This window comes from Anolis sagrei, chromosome X (assembly GCF_037176765.1).
Source record: "Anolis sagrei isolate rAnoSag1 chromosome X, rAnoSag1.mat, whole genome shotgun sequence".
NCBI classification, from domain to species: domain Eukaryota; kingdom Metazoa; phylum Chordata; class Lepidosauria; order Squamata; family Dactyloidae; genus Anolis; species Anolis sagrei.
The window spans coordinates 2,677,253-2,704,378 of NC_090034.1; the positions used below are offsets into that span (position 1 = coordinate 2,677,253).

At 41.3% G+C, this 27,126-nt stretch overlaps 1 protein-coding gene across 1 annotated transcript in view; it reads right to left on the minus strand.

The window, feature by feature from the left end:
• Positions 1 to 17,809, minus strand: part of LOC132780030 (platelet-derived growth factor subunit A) — a 114,953-nt gene extending 97,144 nt beyond the window's left edge. Inside the window, exons 1-2 of the mRNA XM_067473207.1 lie at positions 17,050 to 17,809; positions 7,050 to 7,146 (exon numbers count right to left, since the gene is read on the minus strand). Coding sequence (XP_067329308.1) covers positions 7,050 to 7,146; positions 17,050 to 17,118 — 166 coding nt within the window. The 5' untranslated portion in view covers positions 17,119 to 17,809. The remainder of the gene's footprint in view (positions 1 to 7,049; positions 7,147 to 17,049) is intronic.
• Positions 17,810 to 27,126: the final 9,317 nt, after the last annotated feature.

Here is a 27,126-nt window from a genome sequence, read left to right on the forward strand (position 1 = left end):
ATGACTTCATTCACAATCATGATGTGGAATATATATGTGTGTGAGTACGTGTGTCTGTGTATGTTTATGTATATGTGTGTATATGTTGCACTCGGAGAGCTCAGGCGGTGTTGTATTTTGGTATCAATGTTGACTTGTCCGAATGCCCAAAGTTCACCATCTCCCAATGCAGTTTGTATCTATGTACATGTTGCACTCGCAGAGCTCAGGCGGTGTTGTATTTTGATGTCAACGTTGACTTGTCCGAATGCCCAAAGATTCAGAGCTTGTATATATGTATATGTTGCACTCGCAGAGATCAGGCGGTGTTGTATTTTGGTGTCAATGTTGACTTGTTCGAATGCCCAAAGATCACTGTCTCCCAACGCAGTTTGTATATATGTATATGTTGCACTCGCAGAGCTCAGGCGGTGTTGTATTGTGGTATCAATGTTGACTTGTTAGAATGCCCAAAGATTCTGAACTTGTATATATGTATATGTTGCACTCGCAGAGCTCAGGCGGTGTTGTATTTTGGTGTCAATGTTGACTTGTCCAAATGCCCAAAGATCACCATCTCTGAACGTAGTTTGTATATATGTATATGTTGCACTCGCAGAGCACAGGCAGCATTGTATTTTGGTGTCAATGCATCTGTGCATGTATATGTACACCTGTGTATTGTATCTATGTATATGTTGCACTCGCAGGGCTCAGGCAGTGTTGTATTTTGGTGTCAATGCTGACTTGTGTGAATGCCCAAAGATCACCGCCTCCCAACGCAGTTTGTATATATGTATATGTTGCACTTGCAGAGCTCAGGTGGTGTTGTATTTTGGTATCAATGTTGACTTGTGTGAAGGCCCAAATGCAGTTTGTATATATGCATATGTTGCACTCGCAGAGCTCAGGCGGTGTTGTATTTTGGTGTCAATGTTGACTTGTCCGAATGCCCAAAGATCCCCGTCTCCCAACGCAGTTTGTATATATGTATATGTTGCACTCGCAGAGCTCAGGCGGTGTTGTATTTTGGTATCAATGCTGACTTGTTCGAATGCCCAAAGATCACCGTCTCCCAATGAAGTTGGTATTTATGTATATGTTGCGCTCGCAGAGCTCAGGCGGTGTTGTATTTTGGTGTCAATGTTGACTTGTCCGAATGCCCAAAGATCCCCGTCTCCCAACGCAGTTTGTATATATGTATATGTTGCACTCGCAGAGCTCAGGCGGTGTTGTATTTTGGTATCAATGCTGACTTGTTCGAATGCCCAAAGATCACCGTCTCCCAATGAAGTTGGTATTTATGTATATGTTGCGCTCGCAGAGCTCAGGCGGTGTTGTATTTTGGTGTCAATGTTGACTTGTCCGAATGCCCAAAGATCCCCGTCTCCCAACGCTGTTTGTATATATGTATATGTTGCACTCGCAGAGCTCAGGCGGTGTTGTATTTTGGTATCAATGCTGACTTGTTCGAATGCCCAAAGATCACCGTCTCCCAATGAAGTTGGTATTTATGTATATGTTGCGCTCGCAGAGCTCAGGCGGTGTTGTATTTTGGTGTCAATGTTGACTTGTCCGAATGCCCAAAGATCCCCGTCTCCCAACGCTGTTTGTATATATGTATATGTTGCACTCGCAGAGCTCAGGCGGTGTTGTATTTTGGTATCAATGCTGACTTGTTCGAATGCCCAAAGATCACCGTCTCCCAATGAAGTTGGTATTTATGTATATGTTGCGCTCGCAGAGCTCAGGCGGTGTTGTATTTGGATGTCAATGTTGACTTGTCCGAATGCCCAAAGATTTGGAGCTTGTATATATGTATATGTTGCACTCGCAGAGCTCAGGCGGTGTTGTATTTTGGTGTCAATGTTGACTTGTCCGAATGCCCAAATATTTGGAGCTTGTATATACGTATATGTTGAACTCGCAGAGCTCAGGTGGTGTTGTATTTGGATGTCAATGTTGACTAGTCCGAATGCCCAAAATTTGGAGCTTGTCTATATGTATATATTGCACTCGCAGATCTCAGGCGGTGTTGTATTTGGATATCAATGTTGACTTGTCTGAATGCCCAAAGATTTGGAACTTGTATATATTGCACTCGCAGAGCTCAGGCGGTGTTGTATTTGGATGTCAATGTTGACTTGTCCGAACGCCCAAAGATTCGGAGCTTGTATATATGTATATGTTGCACTCCCAGAGCTCAAGCAGTATTGTATTCTGGTATTAGTGTTGACTTGTGTGAATGCCCAAAGATCATCGTCTCCCAACGCAGTTTGCATCTACGTTCATGTTGCACTTGCAGAGCTCAGGCGGTGTTGTATTTTGGTGTCAATGTTGACTTGTCCGAACGCCCAAAGATTCGGAGCTTGTATATATGTATATGTTGCACTTGCAGAGCTCAGGCAGTGTTGTATTTTGGTGTCAATGTTGACTTGTCCGAATTCCCAACACAGTTTGTATATATGTATATGTTGCACTCGCAGAGCTCAAGCTAGATAGATGATAGATAGATAGATAGATAGATAGATAGATAGATAGATAGATATGTGTATGTAATATATATTGAGCCTGAAGAAATGACTGGCAATAGGATGAGAATTCTTCCTGGCTGGGAAAAAAAAACTGCCTTGGAAAGAATAATATGAAGCTGACCAAAATAGAAAGTCCCAGTCCATAGAAAACAGAGTGTCTCTTTGATGAAGCTGCTGAGTTCTAAAATAGGAATAACGAGAGAGAGAGAAAAGCCTGCGACATGGACAAATATATCAAATGACACATACACACAATCCCCATAAATATCTGGTTATGGAATCTGGAAACCAACTGTGCAAAGATGCAGAGTTCTCAAAACAAATAGTGGAATGTGCTCACACACATCTATTCTGCACATGTTAAGACGATCAATACGGATCTGAAACCTGCAGTCAGAACTTCCCTTTCAGTCCAACGCAAACAGGATGCTTTCCAGGTTGTTGTAGGTTTTTTCGGGCTATACATGGCCATGGTCTGGAGGCATTCTCTCCTGACATTTCGCCTGCATCTATGGCAAGCATCCTCAGAGGTAGTGAGGTCTGTTTGAACTAGGAAAAAGGGTTTATATATCTGTGGAATGACCAGGGTGGGACAAAGGACTCTTGTCTGCTGGAGCTAGGTGTGGATGTTTCAACGGCAAACAAGAGGGATCCTCTCACTTCTGCAAGAGTCTACCATATACCATGCAGCTGTGGCCAGGTCTACATATGGACCACCAAACACAGCTTTGCCCAAACACGAATCAAGGAACATATGTTTTTTAAACAGAGGACCAGGTCACAGTCCTTCAAACTGTTGAAGGGACGGATTATAATTTGAAAAAACCATGAATGAATTCCTAGGCACACTGCACATATCTTATTTGTAGTGCAAAAAACACTTAAAACAATACAATAATTAAAATAAATAACAATTTTAAGAAATTTAATTTAACTGATTTACGAGGCCATAAAAATCTCCAGGAAGTATGCAAAGAATGAGGAAGTACTTCATCAATGTCACAAACGGCAGCTCCGCTGGTGGCCAGAAGCTGGAATGTTAAATAGCCTCTGAGTGTCTGTCTATATATGTTGTGTGTCTATGGCATTGAATGTTTGCCATGTATATGTACATTGTAATCCGCCCTGAGACCCCTGTGGGGTGAGAAGGGTGGAATATAAATACTGTAAATAAATAATAAATAAACTTATTAGTATTTCAATGGGAACTGTGGGTCTACTTTTGGCTGCTGAGATAGGATTGTTGTTGTTGTGTACTTTCTAGTCGTTTCAGACTTAGGTTGACCCTGAACGAGGGCCAGGTAAATGACCCTGGAGGGCTGCATCCGGCCCCCGGGCCTTAGTTTGAGGACCCCTGGTATAGACACTAGACTCCTATTGATGCAGGCCAAAATCATGTTGGCTTTTTTAGCTGCAGCATCACATTGTTGGCTCAACAAGAACAGGCCCGGTCCTGTTCAACATCTTTATTAATGACTTAGATGAAGGGCTAGAAGGCATGATCATCAAGTTTGCAGACGACACCAAATTGGGAGGGAGAGCCAATAGTCCAGAGGACAGGAGCAGAATTCAAAACGATCTTGACAGATTAGAGAGATGGGCCAAAACTAACAAAATGAAGTTCAACAGTGACAAATGCAAGATACTCCACTTTGGCAGAAAAAATGAAATGCAAAGATACAGAATGGGTGACGCCTGGCTCGAGAGCAGTACGTGTGAAAAAGATCTTGGAGTCCTCGTAGACAACAAGTTAAACATGAGCCAGGAATGTGATGTGGCGGCAAAAAAAGCCAATGGGATTTTGGCCTGCATCAAGAGGAGCCTAGTGTCTAGATCTAGGGAAGTAATGCTACCCCTCTATTCTGCTTTGGTTAGACCACATCTGGAATACTGTGTCCAATTCTGGGCACCACAATTCAAGAGAGATATTGACAAGCTGGAATGTGTCCAGAGGAGGGCGACTCAAATGATCAAGGGTCTGGAGAACAAGCCCTATGAGGAGCGGCTTAGGGAACTGGGCATGTTTAGCCTGAAGAAGAGAAGGCTGAGAGGAGATATGATAGCCATGTATAAATATGTGAGAGGAAGCCACAGGGAGGAGGTGGGAGCAAGCTTGTTTTCTGCTTCCTTGGAGACTAGGACGCAATGGAACAATGGCTTCAAACTACAAGAGAGGAGATTCCATCTGAACATTAGGAAGAACTTCCTGACTGTGAGAGCCGTTCAGCAGTGGAACTCTCTGCCCCGGAGTGTGGTGGAGGCTCCTTCTTTGGAAGCTTTTAAGCAGAGGCTGGATGGCCATTTGTCAGGGGTGATTTGAATGCAATATTCCTGCTTCTTGGCAGAATGGGGTTGGACTGGATGGCCCATGAGGTCTCTTCCAACTCTTTGATTCTATGATTCTATGATTCTAGGAATGGCCTCATATCCACCATGAATATTGCCAAGGGATCTCCTGGCAAGAACAGCCACTGTAGCTGCTGAATCCAGTGCATGGACTGCTCTCAGCCTCACCCAAATCTCATGGGCAGAAGCCAGAATGCTGATCTGGATCCATTCTTCATCATCTACACTGAGAATGAGGCTCAATCTGGCTCTCTCGTCAGCTTTGCATTATTCCTCTGCAGCTTCCCCCTGGACTGGAGATGCTGGATCCTCTCCTTAAATAACTCTCCATTCTCAATCTCCAAACCAAGTCGTTGCTGGCAGTCAACCTTGCCATTGGGAAGGCAGCAAGATTCACCTCCATCTTTCCAGGTTCCATTTGCAAAGACATACCTTCAAGAAATATTGAACTACAGCCCTTTTAAAATAACTCAGTCTTGCTCTAATGTCTCTCTCAGGTACACAACTCAAAACATGATTCCATCTAGTCATTCAACATCCAACATGACCAAGAGTGTCCAACCAACATTGCAGAGGAACAAGAGTCCTTAATCCAGCCAGCTACAATAGCAGCTAAATTGAACTTCCAGTTTTGGAGCAAACCTACAGGACTGAATCCTATCTGCAAAGCGAAAGAAGGAAACATCCAGGGGAAAGGAAGGCAGGAAGGCGAGATAGACTCGTATCAACGAAGCTATGGCTGCCTTTAGTTTTCAATAACTATTGATGATTGGAGGCCTCAGAAGTCAAAACCAATCTGACCAAGACAGAAGAGGAAATGAATGGTCTGAATAGTCTAGTTAGTCTAATCAAGGGATCATCTGCAGATCCATGTTGTGGGACTTGAAGTCCAATCAAGGGATCATCTGCCTACCCATGTTGTGAGACTTGAAGTCCAATCAAGGGATCATCTGCCTACCCATGTTGTGGCACTTGAAGTCCAACCAAGGGATCATCAGCATATCCATGTTGTGGGAGACAAAGTCCAATCAAGAGATCATCAGCATATCCATGTTGTGGGAGCTGAAGTCCAACCAAGGGATCATCAGCATACCCATGTTGTGGGAGACAAAGTCCAATCAAGGGATCATCTGCATATCCATGTTGTGGGACTTGAAGTCCAATCAAGGGATCATCAGCATTCCCATGTTGTGGGAGCTGAAGTCCATTTAAAGGATCATCAGCATACCCATGTTGTGGGACTTGAAGTCCAATCAAGGGATCATCAGCATATCCATGTTGTGGGAGCTGAAGTCCAACCAAGGGATCATCAGCATATCCATGTTGTGGGAGCCGAAGTCCAATCAAGGGATCATCTGCATACCCATGTTGTGGGACTTGAAGTCCAATCAAGGGATCATCTGCCTACCCATGTTGTGGGAGCTGAAGTCCAATCAAGGGATCATCTGCCTACCCATGTTGTGGGACTTCAAGTCCAATCAAGGGATCATCAGCATACCCATGTTGTGGGAGCTGAAGTCCAACCAAGGGATCATCTGTCTACCCATGCTGAAGACCAATAAAGGGATCATCAGCGTACCCATGTTGTGGGAGATGAAGTCCAACCAAGGGATCATCTGCATACCCATGTTGTGGGAGCTGAAGTCCAACCAAGGGATCATCAGCGTACCCATGTTGTGGGAGATGACATCCAATCAAGGGATCATCAGCATATCCATGTTGTGGGAGCTGAAGTCCAACCAAGGAATCATCAGCATTCCCATATGGTTGGAGTTACCCATGCCTGAGATAGCCTCTCGTTCTGATCCAGCGACATTCTTACATCTCATGTTTGGGTTGCAGAATGCCAAACACAACGCTCGCTCGTGGGATGGGAAGCCTTGCACTCTCTGCTCTGAGGCTGAGATGTTCTCAGCAGCTCCCAAAAGTCTTGACTCAGCCCCTTCCCTGACACCTGACCCATGGGATATACAACCCGCGAAGGCCTTTGAACACCCCGGCTTCGCTCCGTCCTGCTGAGACCGAACTCTGCAAGGCGTTGGCAAACAAAACATATTCCCTTTGCAAAGACATTTCCCTTTTCGGAGAAGAATAAACCAAACCAAACAAAAAACCAGACACACACAGCATTATAATATCTCTCACCATCGTCATGTTTTCGAATGTAGGAAAAGCCTGGGAATAATTTACCTACGGAGTCAATCTCCAGGAGGCGCTGCAGGTCACGGATGCTGTGGATTTCGCTGTGAGCCAGGCGCTCAATCACCTCTTGCGGGATTTCAGCTTCCTTTTTGGAAAAAGAGAAAAAGAGGGAGGGGAAAAAATATTACATCCATGTCCAAGCTGCATTCCAAACCCTGAACGAGCAGCATGAGTCTGCAACTGGCAGGTGCTACCTACGATTGCAAAAGGAAAGGAGGCTGGATTACTGTCTTCGACTCCTTATTAAGACAACATCATCATAGAGAGTGGCAGGCATTGCTTTGCACATATCTCCAAGAGTAAATCTCCAAGAGTAAATCCATCTAAATTCATTGGGACTTATATGCTGAGCTAAGGTTGACATTCAATGCTAAGGGTCACCGAAAAATCATAATAAAAGCATAGATTTTTGAGTGTTGCATGGAGTGTCTATGCAACACTCAAAAATATATACTATTATCATGACTTTTCAGTATACCTTAACACTGAATGTCAACCTAACTGCTTGGGATACCCAGGAGTTGTAGTTTTGCAAGAGCCGTAGGCCTTCTCTGCCAAAGAGAACCCCAATGGCAGTAAATTGCATTGATTTCACAAACTTGGGCCCAGGGTGCACATGAACAGAGATCAAGATCATCTTGTTGTTGTGCAGGCATGGGCAAATTTGGGCCCAGGGTGCACATGAACAGAGATCGAGATCATCTTGTTGTTGAGCAGGCGTGAGTGAATGGAGCACTAAACTGCATTAATTGCACAGTGTAGACACACCCTGAAGCTGCAGTTACAATGAGGCACACACGAACAGAGATAGAGATCATCTCGTTGTTGAGCAGGCATGGGTGAATGGAGCACCAAACTGCATTAATTGCACAGTGTAGATGCACCCTGAAGCTGTAGTTACAATGAGGCACACACGAACAGAGATCAAGATCATCTCATTGTTGAGCAGGCACTGTTAATTAGAGCACCAAACTGCATTGATTGCACAGTGTAGACGCACCCTGAAGCTGCAGTTACAATGGGGTGCACACGAACAGAGATCAAGATCATCTCATTGTTGAGCAGGCATGGTTAATTAGAGCACCAAACTGCATTGATTGCACAGTGTAGACGCACCCCGAAGCTGCAGTTACAATTAGGTGCACATGAACAGAGATCGAGATCATCTTGTTGTTAAGCAGGCATGGGTGAATGGAGTACCAAACTGCATTAATTGCACAGTATAGATGCACCCTGAAGCTGCAGTTACAATGGGGTGCACATGAACAGATATCAAGATCATCTCATTGTTGAGTAGGCATGGGTGAATGGATCACCAAACTGCATTAATTGCACAGTGTAGATGCACCCTGAAGCCGCAGTTACAATGGGGTGCACATGAACAGAGATCAAGATCATCTTGTTGTTGAGCAAGCATGAGTGAATGGAGCACCAAACTGCATTAATTGCACAGTGTAGATGCACCCTGAAGCCGCAGTTACAATGGGGTGCACATGAACAGAGATCGAGATCATCTCATTGTTGAGTAGGCATGGGTGAATGGATCACCAAACTGTATTAATTGCACAGTGTAGATGCACCCTGAAGCTTCAGTTACAATGGGGTGCACATGAACAGAGATCGAGATCATCTTGTTATTGAGCAGGCATGAGCAAACTTGGGCATAGAGTGCACATGAACAGAGATCAAGATCATCTTGTTTTTGAGCAATCATGAGCCAACTTGAGCCCGGGGTGCACATGAACATAGGTCAAGATCATCTCATTGTTGAGCAGGCACGGGTGAATGTAGCACCAAACTGCATTAATTGCAAAGTGTAGAGGCACCCTGAAGCGGCAGTTACAATGGGGTGTACTTGAACAGAGATCAAGATCATCTTGTTGTTGAGCAGGCATGGGCAAACTTGGGCCCAGGGTGCACATGAACAGAGATCGAGATCATCTTGTTGTTGAGCAGGCATGGGCAAACTTGGGCCCAGGATGCACATGAACAGAGATCGAGATCATCTTGTTGAGCAGGCATGGGCAAACTTGGGCCCAGAATGCACATGAACAGAGATTGAGATCATCTTGTTGTTGAGCAGGCATGGGAGTTGCAGTCCAAAACACCTGGAGGGCCCAAGTTTGCCCATACCTGCTGTTGAGGAACATTACAACACCTTCTTTGCACTGAAACAGCATGTTTTTGTGACTGGCAATCCTTTCTCATGTCAATACAGAACTTGATTCCCTCCCTCAACCATCTAGGTGGGGCATGAGTATGTATACACACACACCCATATATATATATAGACATTCTATATATATATACATCCAAAGTAATTCCTAACACACACACACATATATATAGACATTATATATAGACATTATATATATATATATATATATATATATATATATATATACATATACATATACACACACACACACACATCCCAAAGTAATTCCTAACACACACACACACATATATAGACATTCTATATATATGCATCCAAAGTAATTCCTAACACACACACACAAACATATATATAGACATTCTATACATATATATACATCCCAAATTCCTAACACACACACACACATATATAGACATTCTGTATATATACATCCAAAGTAATTCCTAACACACACACACATATATATAGACATTCTATATATATATATATATATACACACACACATCCCAAAGTAATTCCTAACACACACACACACACACACACATATAGACATTCTTTATATATGCATCCAAAGTAATTCCTAACACACACACACAAACATATATATAGACATTCTATACATATATATACATCCCAAATTCCTAACACACACACACATATATAGACATTCTATATATATACATCCAAAGTAATTCCTAACACACACACACATATATATAGACATTCTATATATATATATATATATACACACACACACACACACAAACACATCCCAAAGTAATTCCTAACACACACACACACACATATATAGACATTCTATATATATACATCCAAAGTAATTCCTAACACACACACACATATATATAGACATTCTATATATATATATATACACACACACACACACATCCCAAAGTAATTCCTAACACACACACACACACACACACACATATATATAGACATTCTTTATATATGCATCCAAAGTAATTCCTAACACACACACACAAACATATATATAGACATTCTATACATATATATACATCCCAAATTCCTAACACACACACACACACATATATAGACATTCTATATATATACATCCAAAGTAATTCCTAACACACACACACATACACACACACACATAGACATTCTATACATATATATACATCCCAAAGTGATTCCTAACACACACATATATATAGACATTCTATACATATATATACATCCCAAAGTACTTCCTACAAGTTTCCCCTGTTGGAAAAGAGCAAGGGAAGCCCTCGTTCGCTCCTCACCGTAAATGTATACAATGATCAATCATCTCGTTCCTATTATAGACCAACAAGAGAAAGCAACCAAGATTCAGAATACATCAAACAGGCCTAAATGCTTGGGAAGGGTTCGATTTGTGATTATGTGATTCGAAATCCAGCATATATATCTCCTTTGCTGTGTCATACTGTGTTTTTGTGTTAGTATAATAATAATAATAGCTATTATTATTATTATTATTATTATTATTATTATACTATACTATACTAGTTTCCCAAGAACACTCCCCATCAGTCCAAGGCCTTTTCTCACCTAACTACCTCTGAGGATGCTTGCCATAGATGCAGGCGAAACGTCAGGAGAAAATACCTCTAGAACATGGCCATATAGCCCGAAAAGAGTTGGAAAAGACCTCGTAGGCCATCTAGTCTAACCCCATTCTGCCAAGAAGCAGGAAAATTGCATCCAACGCGCCCCTAACAGATGACAGATAATGATGATCATCATGGTTATCACTCCCCCCATCTGTCTAGATGGTCATCTGTCTGGGAGGGCTTGGATTGCCTTTCCCTGCAGGGCAGAATTGGGTTGGGCTGGATGGTCTCTTGGGATCCCTTCCAACCTTTTGATGCTTTTGATAATAATAGAATCCTAGAGTTGGAAGAGACCTCCTGGGCCATCCAGTCCAACCCCTTTCTGCCAAGAAGCAGGAATATTGCATTCAAAGCACCCCGACAGATAATAATAATAATAATAATAATAATAATAACAATAATAATAATAATACAATAACAACAACAATAATGATTTTGATAATAATGTAATAAGAATAATAATGATGATGATGATGATGATGTAACAACAACAACAACATAGAAGGAGCCTCCACCACATAATAATAATAATAATAATAATAATAATAATAATAATAATAATAATATAACAATAACAAGAACAATAATTATTTTGATAATGTAATAATAATGATGTAACAACAACAACAACACATACAGCCTCCATAGAAGGAGCCTCCACCACATAATAATAATAATGATAATATAACAATAACAACAAGAATGATTTTGATAATAATAATATAATAATAATAATAATAATGTACCAACAACAACAACACATACAGCCTCCATAGAAGGAGCCTCCACCATATAATAATAATAATAATAATAATAATAATAATAATAATAAACAATAAGAACAAAATCATGATTTTGATAATAATGTAATAATAATAATAATAATGTAATAACAACACATAAAGCCTCCATAGAAGGTGCCTCCACCACATAATAACAACAATAATAATAATAATAACAATAATAATAATAATCTAACAATAATAACAACAATAATGATTTTGATAATAATGCAATAATAATAATCATAATAATAATGTACCAACAACAACACATACAGCCTCCATAGAAGGAGCCTCCACCACATAATAATAATAATAATAACAACAACAACAACATAACAATAACAACAATAATGATTTTGATAATAATGTAATAATAATAATAATGTAATAACAACACATAAAGCCTCCATAGAAGGAGCCTCCACTACATAATAATAATAATAATAGTAACAATAATAATAATAATCTAACAATGATAACAACAATAATGATTTTGATAATAATGCAATAATAGTAATAATAATGTACCAACAACAACAACACACAAAGCCTCCATAGAAGGAGCCTCCACCAAATAGTAATAATAATAATAATAATAATAATAATAATAATATAACAATAACAATAATGATTTTGATAATAATGTAATAATAATAATAATAATAATAATAATGTAACAACAACAACAACACGAAGCCTCCATAGAAGTAGCCTCCACCACATAACAATAACAATAATAATAATATAACAATAACAATAACAATGATTTTGATAATAATGTAATAATAATAATGTAACAACAACAACAACAACACATACAGCCTCCATAGAAGGAGCCTCCACCACATAATAATAATAATAATAATAATAATAATAATAATATAACAACAACAACAATGATTTTGATACCCATGTAGTAGTAGTAGTAGTAGTAGTAGTAATAATAATAATAATAATAATAATAATAATAATAATAATAATAAAACAACAACAATACATACAAATACTATTCAAGCTACCAATACAATGCTAATTATTTGGAGAACCGGTCCTAAGTGGAAAGGTCAGAATTCCAAACAGTAGTGATATAATACTAATCACAAGGGTAGCAATAAAAGGTAAAGATTTCCCCTTGACATAACAACAATAGCAGCAACATTTATTTATTTATTTATTTGGTTTACAACAATAATAATGTCTTTGATGATAATAATAACAACCTAACAATAATAATAGCAACAACAACAATAATGTCTTTGATAATAATAACAACCGAACAATAATAATAGCAACAACAACAACATCTTTGATTATAATAACATAACCTTTGATGATAATAATAACAACATAACAATAATAGCAACAACAACAACGTCTTTGATGATAATAATAACATAACAATAATAATAGCAACAACAATAATAATGCTTACCAACAACAACAACAACAATGTCTTTGATGTTAATAATAACATAACAATAATAATAACAATAATAATAATAATATAGCAATAACAACAACAATAATGATTTTGATAATAATGTAATAATAATAATAATAATAATGTAACAACAACAACAACACACAAAGCCTCCATAGAAGGAACCTCCACCACATAACAATAACAATAACAATAATGATAATAACAACAATAATGATTTTGATAATAATGTAATAATAATAATAATAATAATAATAATGTACCCTCAACAACAACACATATAGCCTCCATAGAAGGAGCCTCCACCACATAATAATAATAATAATAATAATAATAATAATAATAGAATAACAACAATAATGATTTTGATAATAATGTAATAATAATAATAATAATAATAATAATGTAATAATAACAACAACAACACATATAGCCTCCATAGAAGGAGCCTCCACCACATAATAATAATAATAATAATAATAATAATAATAATAACAAGAATAACAGGTGAAACGTCAGGAGAAATGCCTCTAGAACATGGCCATATAGCCCGAAAAAACCTACAACAACCCAATAATAATAATAATGCTTTTGATCATCATCATCATCATTAAAAAATACTATTCAAGCTACTAACACGATGCAAATTAGAAAGGCCAGAATTCCAAATGCTAGTCGTATAATACTAATCGCAAGGGTAGCAATAACACTATAATAAAAATACTAATGCAACACTAATACTGCTAATAAAATACTAAAAGCGGCGCTGATCATCATACTGGAAGCCGGTCTCCAAGCAAGAAGGAGTGGTCAGCATAACTAATAGGGGTAGTAGTAATAATACTACTGAAAATACTAATAAAATACTAATAATGTCACTAATTACTAATAATGGGAAGGAGCGGGTCCCAAAGCAGAAAGGCCAAATCTCCAAATAATACTACCAATAAGGATGGTAGTAATAATATTGATAAAAATTCTAATAATGTTGCTAATAAAATACTAATAATGATAGTCATTTGGGGGGGGGGGGGAGCTAGTCCCAAAAGGCGAAGAGTTTCCAAATTCTACTCATAATACTAATAATATTAATACAAATACTAATAATACTGCTAATAAAATGCTAATAATTGGGGGAGGGGGGGAGATAGTCCCAAAAGGTGAAGAGTTTCCAAATACTACTCATAGTAGTAGTAGTAGTAGTAGTAGTAATAATAATGCTAATAAAATGCTAATAATGATAGTTATATTGGGGGAGGGGGGGAGCTAGTCCCAAAATGTGAAGAGTTTCCAAATACTACTCATAGTAGTAGTATTAGTAGTAGTAATAATAATAACAATAACAATGCTAATAAAATGCTAATAATGATAGTTATATTGGGGGAGGGGGGGAGATAGTCCCAAAATGTGAAGAGTTTCCAAATACTACTCATAGTAGTAGTAGTAGTAATAATAATAATAATAATACAAATACTAATAATGCTGCTAATAAAATACTAATAATGATTGTCATATTGAGTGGAGGGCTGGGAGATAGTCCCAAAAGGCAAAGAGTTTCCAAATACTACTCATAATAACGATAAAAATAATAATACAAATACTAATAATGCTGCTAATTAAGTACTAATAATGATGGTCATAGTCCCAAAAGGTGAAGACTTTCCTAATACTCATAAGGATAGTAATAATCAGAGGCGGCCCTAGGTAATTTTCAACAGTAAGCAAACAGTATTTTGTCACACACACCCCCCCCAACCAATCACTGATATATATTTTCTGTCCGTCGTGGGAGTTCTGTGTGCCATATTTGGTTCAATTCCATCATTGGTGGAGTTCAGAATGCTCTTTGATTGTAGGTGAACTATACATCCCAGAAACTACAACTCGCATATGTCAAGAGCGCCTGAAGAGCACCCCTGGCAAAATGAACTCTACCGCGACTGCTTACTGTGCGTAAGGGTTGAGCCGCCCCTGGTAATAATGATACTAATACTGCTAATAACATACTAATTATGGTACTAATATTGTGGGGGGGGGGGAGTGGTCTCAAAGTAGAAAGGGCAAGAGTTCCCAACACTCCTCCTAATAGTAATAGGGATAGTAGTGATAATACTAAGAAGACTCTAATAAGGGGACTAATTAATGAGGGGGGGGAGTGCCAACATGAGCAGGCGAGGTGAAGAGGGGCAGAAGCAGGAGGAGGAGGAGGAAGAAGAAGACTCAGGGAAAGGAGGAATCCCACTCCTCAGAGCCTGGCTGCCGAGAAGGACCCCCACCCACCCCCCTCCTCATGCCGGAAGACGGAGCCTCGACGGAGAGGCCAGAGGGGCCAAACTGAGCCAGGAGGGGCAGCAGAGGCAGCAGAAGGGGCCAAGAGACCCAACCAGACCCCCGAAGGGGGGAGGAGGAGGAGGAGAGGCGCCCTTGCAGACTGGTTCCCCAGGGAAGGAGGAGAAGGAAGAGAAGGCACCCCCAGGGACAGAGAGGGGCACAGAGAGAGAGAGAGGGAGGGAAGGAGAACGATGAGAGAGAGAGAGAGAGAAGATAGATAGATAGACAGACAGACAGACAGACAGGAAGAGAGAGAGATAGGAAGAGAGAGAGAGAGAGAGATAGGTAGGTAGGTAGGTAGGTAGGTAGGTAGGTAGGTAGGTAGGTAGATAGATAGATAGATAGATAGATAGATAGGAAGAGAGAGAGAGAGATAGGAAGATAGATAGATAGGAAGATAGATAGATAGATAGATAGGAAGATAGATAGATAGATAGATAGATAGATAGATAGATAGATAGATAGGAAGATAGATAGATAGATAGATAGATAGATAGATAGATAGGAAGATAGATAGATAGATAGATAGATAGATAGATAGATAGATGATAGATAGATAGATAGGAAGATAGGAAGATAGAGAGAGACAGAGAGAGGTAGATAGGAAGATAGATAGATAGATAGATAGGAAGATAGAGAGAGAGATAGGTAGGTAGGTAGGTAGGAAGATAGAGAGAGAGAAAGAGAGAGAGAGATAAGAACATAAGAACATAAATAAATAGGTAGATAGGAAGATAGAGAGAGAGAGAGGTAGGTAGTAGGTAGATAGATAGATAGATAGATAGATAGAAATATTAGAAAATAGATAGATAGGAAGATGATGATAGATAGATAGATAGATAGATAGATAGATAGATAGACAGACAGATAGATACATAGCTAGAGAGATAGGAAAATATATAGGATGATAGGAAGATTAGAAGATAGATCGATAGAGAGACAGACAGACAGAAAGGTGATTGATTGATGATTGATCGATCAATCGATCGATCGATAGATAGATAGATAGATAGATAGGAAGATAGATAGACTGATAGATGCATATAATGACTGATTGATAGACTGATAGATACATATATTGATTGATAGGAAGATAGATAAATAAATAGACTGATAGATACATATAACGATAGACAGATAGATAGATAGATAGATAGATAGACAGACAGACAGACAGACAGGAAGGTGATAGATAGATCGATCGATTGATCGATAGATAGGAAGATGATAAGATAGATAGATAGATAAATGGATAGGAAGATAAGAAAGATAGATAGATAGATAGATAGATAGATAGATAGATAGGAAGATAGATAGGAAGATAGATAGATAGATATGAAGATAGATAGGAAGATAGATAGGAAGGTAGACACATAGATACATAGTAAGATAGATACATAGGTAGGTAGGTACATAGATAGACACATGGATAGATAGATACATAAGCTGGTAAATAGGTAGGTAGACACATAGATAGATAGATAGATAGATAGGTACATACATATATACATACAGACATACAGACATACAGACACATAGATAGGTAGGTACTTGATAGATAGGTACATTGGTAGGTAGGTAGGTAGGTAGGTAGGTAGAAGGCAAGGGGTCTTCTTACCTGGGCCAAAGCGAGGGCCAAGGAGCCCAGGCTGACGACGAGCCAGACGCCGGGAGCCCAGGGGCCCATCCTCGCGGCGGCCGGAGTCGGAGGAAGAAGGGAAGGAAGAAGAAGGAGAAGAGGAGGAGGAGGAGGAAGGCGCCTTGCCCGGCCCCAGGAGGAGCCCCCGCCCGCCTCCGTGCCCCCGGGGCCCCTCCACCATCCCCTCGGGGGGGGCAAGGGGGAAGAAGGAGGGAAAGAGAGAGAGGGGGGGAAGGGCTGGGAAGGGGCTGCCTTCCTCTTCCTCCTTCCCTCCCTTCCTCCTTCTTCCTTTCCTTCAGGGAGAGTTGGGGGCTCCCTCTCCTCCTCTTCCTCTTCCTTTTCCTCCGCAGTGGGTTCCTCAGGAAGGAAGGAAGGTCTCCGCAGGAGTGGGTCTCCTCTTCCTCTCTCTCTCTCTCTGTCTCTGTCCGTCTCCCGAAAAGAAGGAGAAAGGGAAGGAGGGAACGCCAAAAAGGAGGAGGAGAAGGCGACGCTGGAAGAAGGGAAGGGAAGGGAAGGCGAGGCAGGCAAGAGGAAGGCGACCCAGCTGGCCTCTCCTCCGCCTTCTCCTCCTTCTCCTCCTCCTCCTGAGTCTGCGATGAGGCGGGGAAGGAAGGAAAGAAGGGAGGAAGGAAAGGAGGGAGGAGGGAAAGAGAGAGAGAGAGAGACCAGCCCTCCGCCGCCGCCGCCACAGCCTCCTCCTCTTCTTCCTCCTCCTCTTCGGCCTCGCAACGCCCCTCACCTGTCTGCAAAGAGGGAGGGAGGGAGGGAAAGAAGGGAAGGAGGAAGGAAGGAGGGAGGGAGGTCCCTTCTTCTTCTCCTCCTCCTCCTGCTTTTCTCCCCTCCCTCCTTCCCTCTGCTGCACACTCGCTGCTTTGGTTTAGATTGATTTACTGGATTGCCGGCCCTGGAAACCCTGCAGGCAACACGCCCCCTTTCGCCCCAAACTGGAGCTCCACAGGCGGATCTTACAGCGGAAGGGACCCCCAGGGGACATCTAGACCCACCCGCTTCGCCCAGGCAGAGACAAGCCCCATTTCGAAGCCTCCAAGGAAGCACAGCAAGTTCAGCAGCTCAGCAGGTCAACCCACTGCGCCACCGAGGGCTCCAGCTATACACAATGCACTATACAATGCTGACTTCGGAAATGGAGTCTGAGTCCTGGACAGTCCCAGATCTGATCACACGGTCCCTCCCACAACTTGGAGTGAAGAGAAAACTGCATGCCAATACATACACATATACAATATATTAAGCAATCTGGACTATATACATAACAAACCAGGGGCTCCAACTATACATAATACATTATTCAATATTGACTTCTGAAATAGAGTCTGAGTCCTGGACAATCCCAGATCTGATCACATGGTCTACAGCCCCTCCCACAACTTAGAGTGAAGAGAAACCTGCATAAAATTACATACACAAATACAATACAGTAAGCAATCTGAATTATATTCATAACAAAGTAGGGGCTCGAACTATACAGACTTCTGAAATGGAGTCTGATTCCTGAACAATCCCAGATCTGATCACATGGTCTACAGTCCCTCCCACAACTTAGAGTGAAGAGAAAACCGCATATCAAAAAGCCCTGCCACTGGGGGCTCCAACTATACGCAGTACACTACTCAATACTGACTTCTCAAATGGAGTCTGAGTCCTGGACAATCCCAGATCTGATCACATGGTCTGCAGTCCCTCCCACAACTTAGAGAAAAGAGAAAACTGCATATCAAAAATCTGCACCACTGGATGCTCCAACTATACACAGTTCACTATACAATACTGACTTCTGATTGGAGTCTGAGACCTGGACAATCCCAGATCTGATCACATGGTCTGCAGTCCCTCCCACAATTTAGAGGGAAGAGAAAACTGCATATCAAAAGAACTGTGCCACTGGGGGCTCCAACTATACACAGTTCACTATTCAATACTAACTTCTGAAATGGAGTCTTAGTCCTGGACAATCCCAGATCTGATCACACGGTCTGCAGTCCCTCCCACAACTTAGAGTGAAGAGAAACCTTATACCAATACATACAGAAATACAATACAGTAAGCAATCTGAATTATACTATTGTGTGCATATGGTGCTTTTCGTCATTGCCCTGGGCCTGTACAATAAATTATTTTGATGATATTCATAAAAAACCAGGGGCTCCAACTATACACAATGCACTATTCAATATTGACTTCTGAAATGGAGTCTGAGTCCTGGACAATCCCAGATCTGATCACATGGTCTACAGTCCCTCCCACAACTTAGAGTGAAGAGAAAACCGCATATCAAAAAACCCTGCCACTGGGGGCTCCAACTATACCCAGTTCACTATTCAATACTGACTTCTGAAATGGAGTCTGAGTCCTGGACAATCCCAGATCTGATCACACGGTGTGCAGTCCCTCCTACAACTTAGAGCAAAGAGAGAACTGCATACACAAATACAATACAGTAAGCAATCTGAATTATATTCATAACAAACCAGGGGCTCCAACTATACACAATGCACTATACAATACTGACTTCTGTAATGGAGTCTGAGTCCTGGACAATCCCAGGTTTGATCACATGGTCTACAGTCTCTCCCACACCTTAGAATGAAGAGAAAACTGCATACCAATACATACACGTATACAATACACTAAGCCAGTGGTTCTCAACCTGTGGGTCCCCAGATGTTTTGGCCTTCAACTCCCAGAAATCCTAACAGCTGGTAAACTGGCTGGGATTTCTGGGAGTTGTAAGCCAAAACACCTGGGGACCCACAGGTTGAGAACCACTGCAGTAAGCAATCTGAATTATATTCATAACAAACCAGAGGCTCCAACTATACAAAATACACTATACAATACTGACTTCTGAAATGGAGTCTGAGTCCTGAACAATCCCAGATCCGATCACCTGGTCTACTGTAACTCCCACAACTTAGAGTGAAGAGAAAACTGCATATCAAAAAAGCCACGCCATTGGGGGCTCCAACTATACTCAGTTCACTATTCAATACTGACTTTTGAAATGGAGTCTGAGTCCTGGACAATCCCAGATCTGATCACATGGCCTGCAGCCTCTCCCACAATTTAGACTGAAGAGAAAACTGCATACCAATACATACACAAATACAATACAGTAAGCAATCTGAATTATATTCATAACAAACCAGGGGCTCCAACTATACACAATACACTATACAATACTGACTTCTGAAATGGAGTCTGAGTCCTGGACAATCCCCGATCTGATCACATGGTCTACAGCCTCTCCCACACCTTAGATTGAAGAGAAAATTGCATACCAATACATACACATATACAATACACTTAGCCAGTGGTTCTCAACCTATGGGTCCCCAGATGTTTTGGTCTTCAACTCCCGGAAATCCAGCTGATAAACTGGCTGAGATTTCTGGGAGTTGTAGGCCAAAACTCCTGGGGACCCACAGGTTGAGAACCACTGCAGTAAGCAATCTGAATTATATTCATAACAAACCAGGGGCTCCAACTATACACAATGCACTATACAATACTGACTTTTGAAATGGAGTCTGAGTCCTGGACAATCCCAGATCTGATCACACGGTCTGCAGTCCCTCCCACAACTTCGAGTGAAGAGAAAACTGCATATCAAAAAACTGTGCCACTGGGGACTCCAACTATACACAGTTCACTATACAATACTGACTTCTGAAATGGAGTCTGAGCCCTGGACAATCCCAGATCTGATCACATGGTCTACAGTCCTTCCCACAACTTACAGTGAAGAGAAAACTGCATATCAAAAAACAGCACCACCAGGGGCTCCAACTATACACAATACAGTATACAATAGTGACTTCTGAAATGGAGTCTGAGTCCTGAACAATCCCAGATCTGATCACACGGTCTGCAGTCCCTCCCACAATTTAGAGTGAAGAGAAAACTGCATACCAATACATACACATATACAATACAGTAAGCAATCTGAATTATATTCATAACAAACCAGGGACTCTAACTATACACAATACACTATACAATACTGACTTCTGAAATGGAATTCTGAACAATCCCAGATCTGATCACATGATCTACAGTCCCTCCCACAACTTAGAGTGAAGAGAAAACTGCATATCAAAAAACCACACCACTGGGGGCTCCAACTATACACAGTACACTATTCAATACTGACTTCTGAAATGGAGTCTGAGTCCTGGACAATACCAGATCTGATCACACGGTCTGCAGTCCCTCCCACAACTTAGAGTGGAGAGAAAACTGCATATCAAAAATCCTGCCACTGGGGGCTCCAACTATACACAGTACACTATACAATACTGACTTCTGAAATGGAGCCTGAGTCCTGGACAATCCCAGATCTGATCGCATGGTCTCCAGTCTTTCCCACAACTTAGAGTGAAGAGAAGACTGCATACCAATACATACACAAACACAATACAGTAAGCAATCTGAAGTATATTCATAACAAACCAGGGGCTCCAACTATACACAATGCACTATACAATACTGACTTCTGAAATGGAGTCTGAGTCCTGAACAATCCCAGATCTGATCATATGGTCTACAGTTCCTCCCACATCTTAGAGTGAAGAGAAAACTGCATACCAATACATACTCATATACAATACAGTAAGCAATCCGAATTGTATACATAACAAATAACTAGTATGGGAGGCTTGTAGATCATTGTTATTTCCAACAGAACGTGTCACAAAGCCTCATTTATAAGCCTCCAAGGAGGGAGCTTCCATCAGACTCCAGGCAGATAGTTCCACTGTTGGACAGCTCACATGCCATGAGTTCTTCTTCCCAGGGTTCAGGTGGAACCTCCTTCCGATGCAAACCGACTATACACAGTCCAATGCATACTGACACTGAGTATATACAGTAGGTAAAGGTTTTTCCTTGACATTAACCCCAGTAGTGTCTGACTCTGGAGTTGGTGCTTATATACGTTTCTAAGCCAAAGAGCCGGCATTGTTCATAGACACCTCCGAGGTCATGTGGCCAGCACGACTGCATGGACTGCCATTACCTTCCTGCCAGAGTGGCACCTTTCGAACTGCTAGATTGGCAGAAGCTGGGGCTAACAATGGGAGCTCACCCTGCTCCCTGGATTCAAATTGGTGACCTTTTGGTCAGCAAGTTCAGCAGCTCAGGACTTTAACCCACTGCGTCACCGGGGGCTCCGGCTATACACAATACGCTATACAATACTGATTTCTGAAATTGAGTCTGAGTCCTGGACAATCCCAGATCTGATCACACGGTCTGCAGTCCCTCCCACAACATAGAGTGAAGAAAAAACTGCATGCCAATACATACACAAATACAATAAATTAAGCAATCTGAATTATATTCATAACAAACCAGGGGCTCCACCTATACACAAAATACTATATAATACTGACTTCTGAAATGGAGTCTGAGTCCTGGACAATCCCAGATCTCATGGCAAGGTCTACAGTCCCTCCCACAAGTTAGAGTGGAAAGAAAACTGCATATCAAAAAACTGCGCCACCGGGGGCTCTGACTATACACAATACGCTATACAATACTGACTTCTGAAATGGAGTCTGAGTCCTGAACAACCCCAGATCTGATCACATGTTCTGCAGTCCAAGTGGACTCATATAATCCAGTTCAAAGAAGATAATGTGGATTTTTTTTTATTTTTCATGTCAGGAGCAACCAGACCATTGTGTTACATTTCTAACAGAACAAAACAAACAGACAGACAAAAAACAAAATTTGCAAGCTTGGTAGTTGATTAAATGTCCTTTGACCAGTATCTGGCCATTTGGAGTGCCTCTGGTGTTGCCGCAAGGAGGTCCTCCCTTGTGCACGTGGCAGGGCTCAGGGTGCATTGCAGCAGGTGGTCAGTGGTTTGCTCTTCTCCGCACTCACATGTCGAGGATTCCACTTTGTGGCCCCATTTCTTGAGGTTGGCTCTGCATCTCGTGGTGCCAGAGCGCAGTCTGTTCAGCGCCTTCCAAGTTGCCCAGTCTTCTGAGTGCCCAGGAGGGAGTCTCTCATCTGGTATCACCCATTGGTTGAGGTTCTCGGTTTGAACCTGCCACTTTTGGACTCTCGCTTGCTGAGGTATTCCAGCGAGTGTCTCTGTCGATCGTAGAAAACTATTTCTTGATTTAAATGGTTGATGTGCTGGCTGAAACCCCAACAAGGGATGAGCTGGAGATGTCTCTGCCTTGGTCCTTTCACTATTGGCTGCTACTTCCCGGCGGATGTCAGGTGGTGCGATACCGGCTAAGCAGTGTAATTTCTCCAGTGGTGTAGGGCGCAGGCACCCCGTGATAACGTGGCATGTCTCATTCAGAGCCACATCCACTGTTTTAGTGTGGTGAGATGTGTTCCACACTGGGCATGCATACTCAGCAGCAGAGTAGCACAGCGCAAGGGCAGATGTCTTCACTGTGTCTGGTTGTGATCCCCAGGTTGTTCCAGTCATCTTTTGTATGATATTGTTTCTAGCATCCACTTTTTGCTTGAAGTTCAGGCAGTGCTTCTTGTAGGTCGGAGCACGGTCCAGAGTGACTCCCAGGTATTTGGATGCGCTGCAATGCTCCAGTGGGATTCCTTCCCAGATAATAATCCTCAGAGCTCGGGATGTGGATCATCTGTTTGATCATCTGGATTATACCACAATATAGAATATGTTTGAGGTTGTCAGAGATACCGGGATTCCTGCCTGAAGTTTGCACATGTCCCGAAGGAGTTCAAAGTCAACCCCACTACCCACAGGTTACATATTAAACCCATCTTGCATGGATTGGGTCCCTCCTTGGCCTCCTGAAAGCCAGATATTATGCAACCAAACCAATGCCTCTCCGATTGACTTCCAGACAAACCTGTTAAAGATTAATACTGGGGCCTTTTCTCTCCAGTCAGCCCGGCAGTGCTGCTTTCCATTCTTTGCTTCCTTCCAGGGAAAAGATATGCTCCCTTCCCTCTGGCTCACACCCGCCTGCCAACTCATACATTGCCAACAAAGAGCCACCGGAATATACCCTCCGGCTTTTTCCTAGACAGAGGTAGACGCTTTTGTCTTCTCTTTAGGTGCCGAAAAGCCTTATTTGGCAGAGTTCATCGAATGTATTTCAAGTGAAGCTGCCTGAATGTACACGTAGCCAAAGCGTTGGGTCACCAAACGACATCATCCGGGCTTCTTGCAATGTATAGGAAGTGTGCAAGACTTTGCAAACGACATCTTCCAGACTTCTTGCAATGTATAGAAAGTGTGCAAGACTTTGCAAACGACATCTTCCAGACTTCTTGCAATGTATAGAAAGTGTGCAAGACTTTGCAAACGACATCTTCCAGACTTCTTGCAATGTATAGAAAGTGTGCAAGACTTTGCAAACGACATCTTCCAGACTTCTTGCAATGTATAGAAAGTGTGCAAGACTTTGCGAATGATATATTCCAGGCTTCTTGCAATGTATAGAAAGTGTGCGAGACTTTGCGAATGATATATTCCAGACTTCTTTCAATGTATAGAAAGTGTGCAAGACTTTGCGAATGACATCTTCCAGACTTCTTGCAATGTATAGAAAGTGTGCGAGACTTTGTGAACGACATCTTCCAGACTTCTTGCAATGTATAGAAAGTGTGCGAGACTTTGCGAACAACATTTTCCAGGCTTCTTGCAATGTATAGAAAGTGTGCGAGACTTTGTGAACGACATCTTCCAGACTTCTTGCAATGTATAGAAAGTGTGCGAGACTTTGTGAACGACATCTTCCAGACTTCTTGCAATGTATAGAAAGTGTACAAGATGTTGCAAATGACAACTTCCAGACTTTTTGCAATGTATAGAAAGTGTGCAAGGCTTTGTGAACGACATCTTCCAGACTTCTTGCAATGTATAGTAAGTGTGCAAGACTTTGCGAACAACATCTTCCAGACTTCTTGCAATGTGTAGAAAGTGTGCGAGACTTTGCGAACAACATTTTCCAGGCTTCTTGCAATGTATAGAAAGTGTGCGAGACTTTGCGAACAACATCTTCCAGACTTCTTGCAATGTATAGAAAGTGTGCGAGATTATGCAAACAACATTTTCCAGACTTCTTGCAATGTATAGAAAGTGTGCGAGACTTTGCGAACGACATCTTCCAGACTTCTTGCAATGTATAGAAAGTGTGCGAGACTTTGCAAATGACATATTGCAGACTTCTTGCAATGTACAGAAAGTGTGCAAGGCTTTGCGAACAACATCTTCCAGACTTCTTGCAATGTGTAGAAAGTGTGCGAGACTTTGCGAACAACATTTTCCAGGCTTCTTGCAATGTATAGAAAGTGTGCGAGACTTTGCGAACAACATCTTCCAGACTTCTTGCAATGTATAGAAAGTGTGCGAGATTTTGCAAACAACATTTTCCAGACTTCTTGCAATGTATAGAAAGTGTGCGAGACTTTGCGAACGACATCTTCCAGACTTCTTGCAATGTATAGAAAGTGTGCGAGACTTTGCAAATGACATATTGCAGACTTCTTGCAATGTACAGAAAGTGTGCAAGGCTTTGTGAACGACATCTTCCAGACTTCTTGCAATGTATAGAAAGTGTGCGAGACTTTGCAAATGACATATTGCAGACTTCTTGCAATGTACAGAAAGTGTGCAAGGCTTTGCAAACAACATCTTCCAGACTTCTTGCAATGTATAGAAAGAGTGCGAGTCTTTGCGAACGACATCTTCCAGACTTCTTTCAATGTATAGAAAGTGTGAAAGACTTTGAGAATGACATATTCCACTTTTCTTGCAATGTATAGAAAGTGAGCAAGACTTTGTAAATGACATCTTCCAGGCTTCTTTCAATGTATAGAAAGTGTGCGAGACTTTGCGAATGACATTTTCCAGGCTTCTTGCAATTTATAGAAAGTGTGCGAGACTTTGTGAACAACATCTTCCAGACTTATTGCAATGTATAAAAAGTGTGCAAGGCTTTGTGAACGACATCTTCCAGTCTTCTTGCAATGTATAGAAAGTGTGCAAAACTTTGCAAACGACATCTTCCAGATCTCTTGCAATGTATAGAAAGTGTGCAAGACTTTGCGAATGACATCTTCCAGACTTCTTGCAATGTATTGAAAGTGTGCAAGACTTTGTAAACGACATCTTCCAGACTTCTTGCAATGTATAGAAAGTGTGCAAGATGTTGCAAATGACATCTTCCAGACTTCTTGCAATGTATAGGAAGTGTACAAGACTTTGCGAACAATATCTTCCAGACTTCTTGCAATGTACAGTAAGTGTGCAAGACTTTGCGAACAACATATTCCAGACTTCTTGTAATGTATAGAAAATGTTCAAAACTTTGCAAACGACATCTTCCAGGCTTCTTGCAGTGTATAGAAAGTGTGCAAGACTTTGTGAACGACATCTTCCAGACTTCTTGCAATGTATAGAAAGTGTGCAAGACTTTGAGAATGACATATTCCACTTTTCTTGCAATGTATAGAAAGTGAGCAAGACTTTGTAAATGACATCTTCCAGACATCTTGCAATGTATAGAAAGTGTGCAAGACTTTGTGAACAACATCTTCCAGACATCTTGCAATGTATAGAAAGTGTGCAAGACTTTGTGAACGACATCTTCCAGACTTCTTGCAATGTATAGAAACTATGCAAGGCTTTGCGAATGACATCTTCCAGATTTCTTGCAATGTATAGAAAGTTCGTAAGACTTTGTGAATGACATCTTCCAGACTTCTTGCAATGTATAGAAAGTGTGCAAGGCTTTGCGAATAACACCTTCCATACTTCTTGCAATGTATAGAAAGTGTGTAAAACTTTGTGAACGACATCTTCCAGACTTCTTGCAATGTATAGAAAGTGTGCAAGACTTTGCGAACGACATCTTCCAGACTTCTTGCAATGTATAGAAAGTCTGCAAGACTTTGAGAATGCCATCTTCCAGACCTCTTGCAATGTATAGAAAGTGTGCAAGACATTGCGAATGACATCTTCCAGGTTTCTTGCAATGTATAGAATATCTGCAAGACTTTGCGAATGACATCTTCCAGACTTCTTGCAAT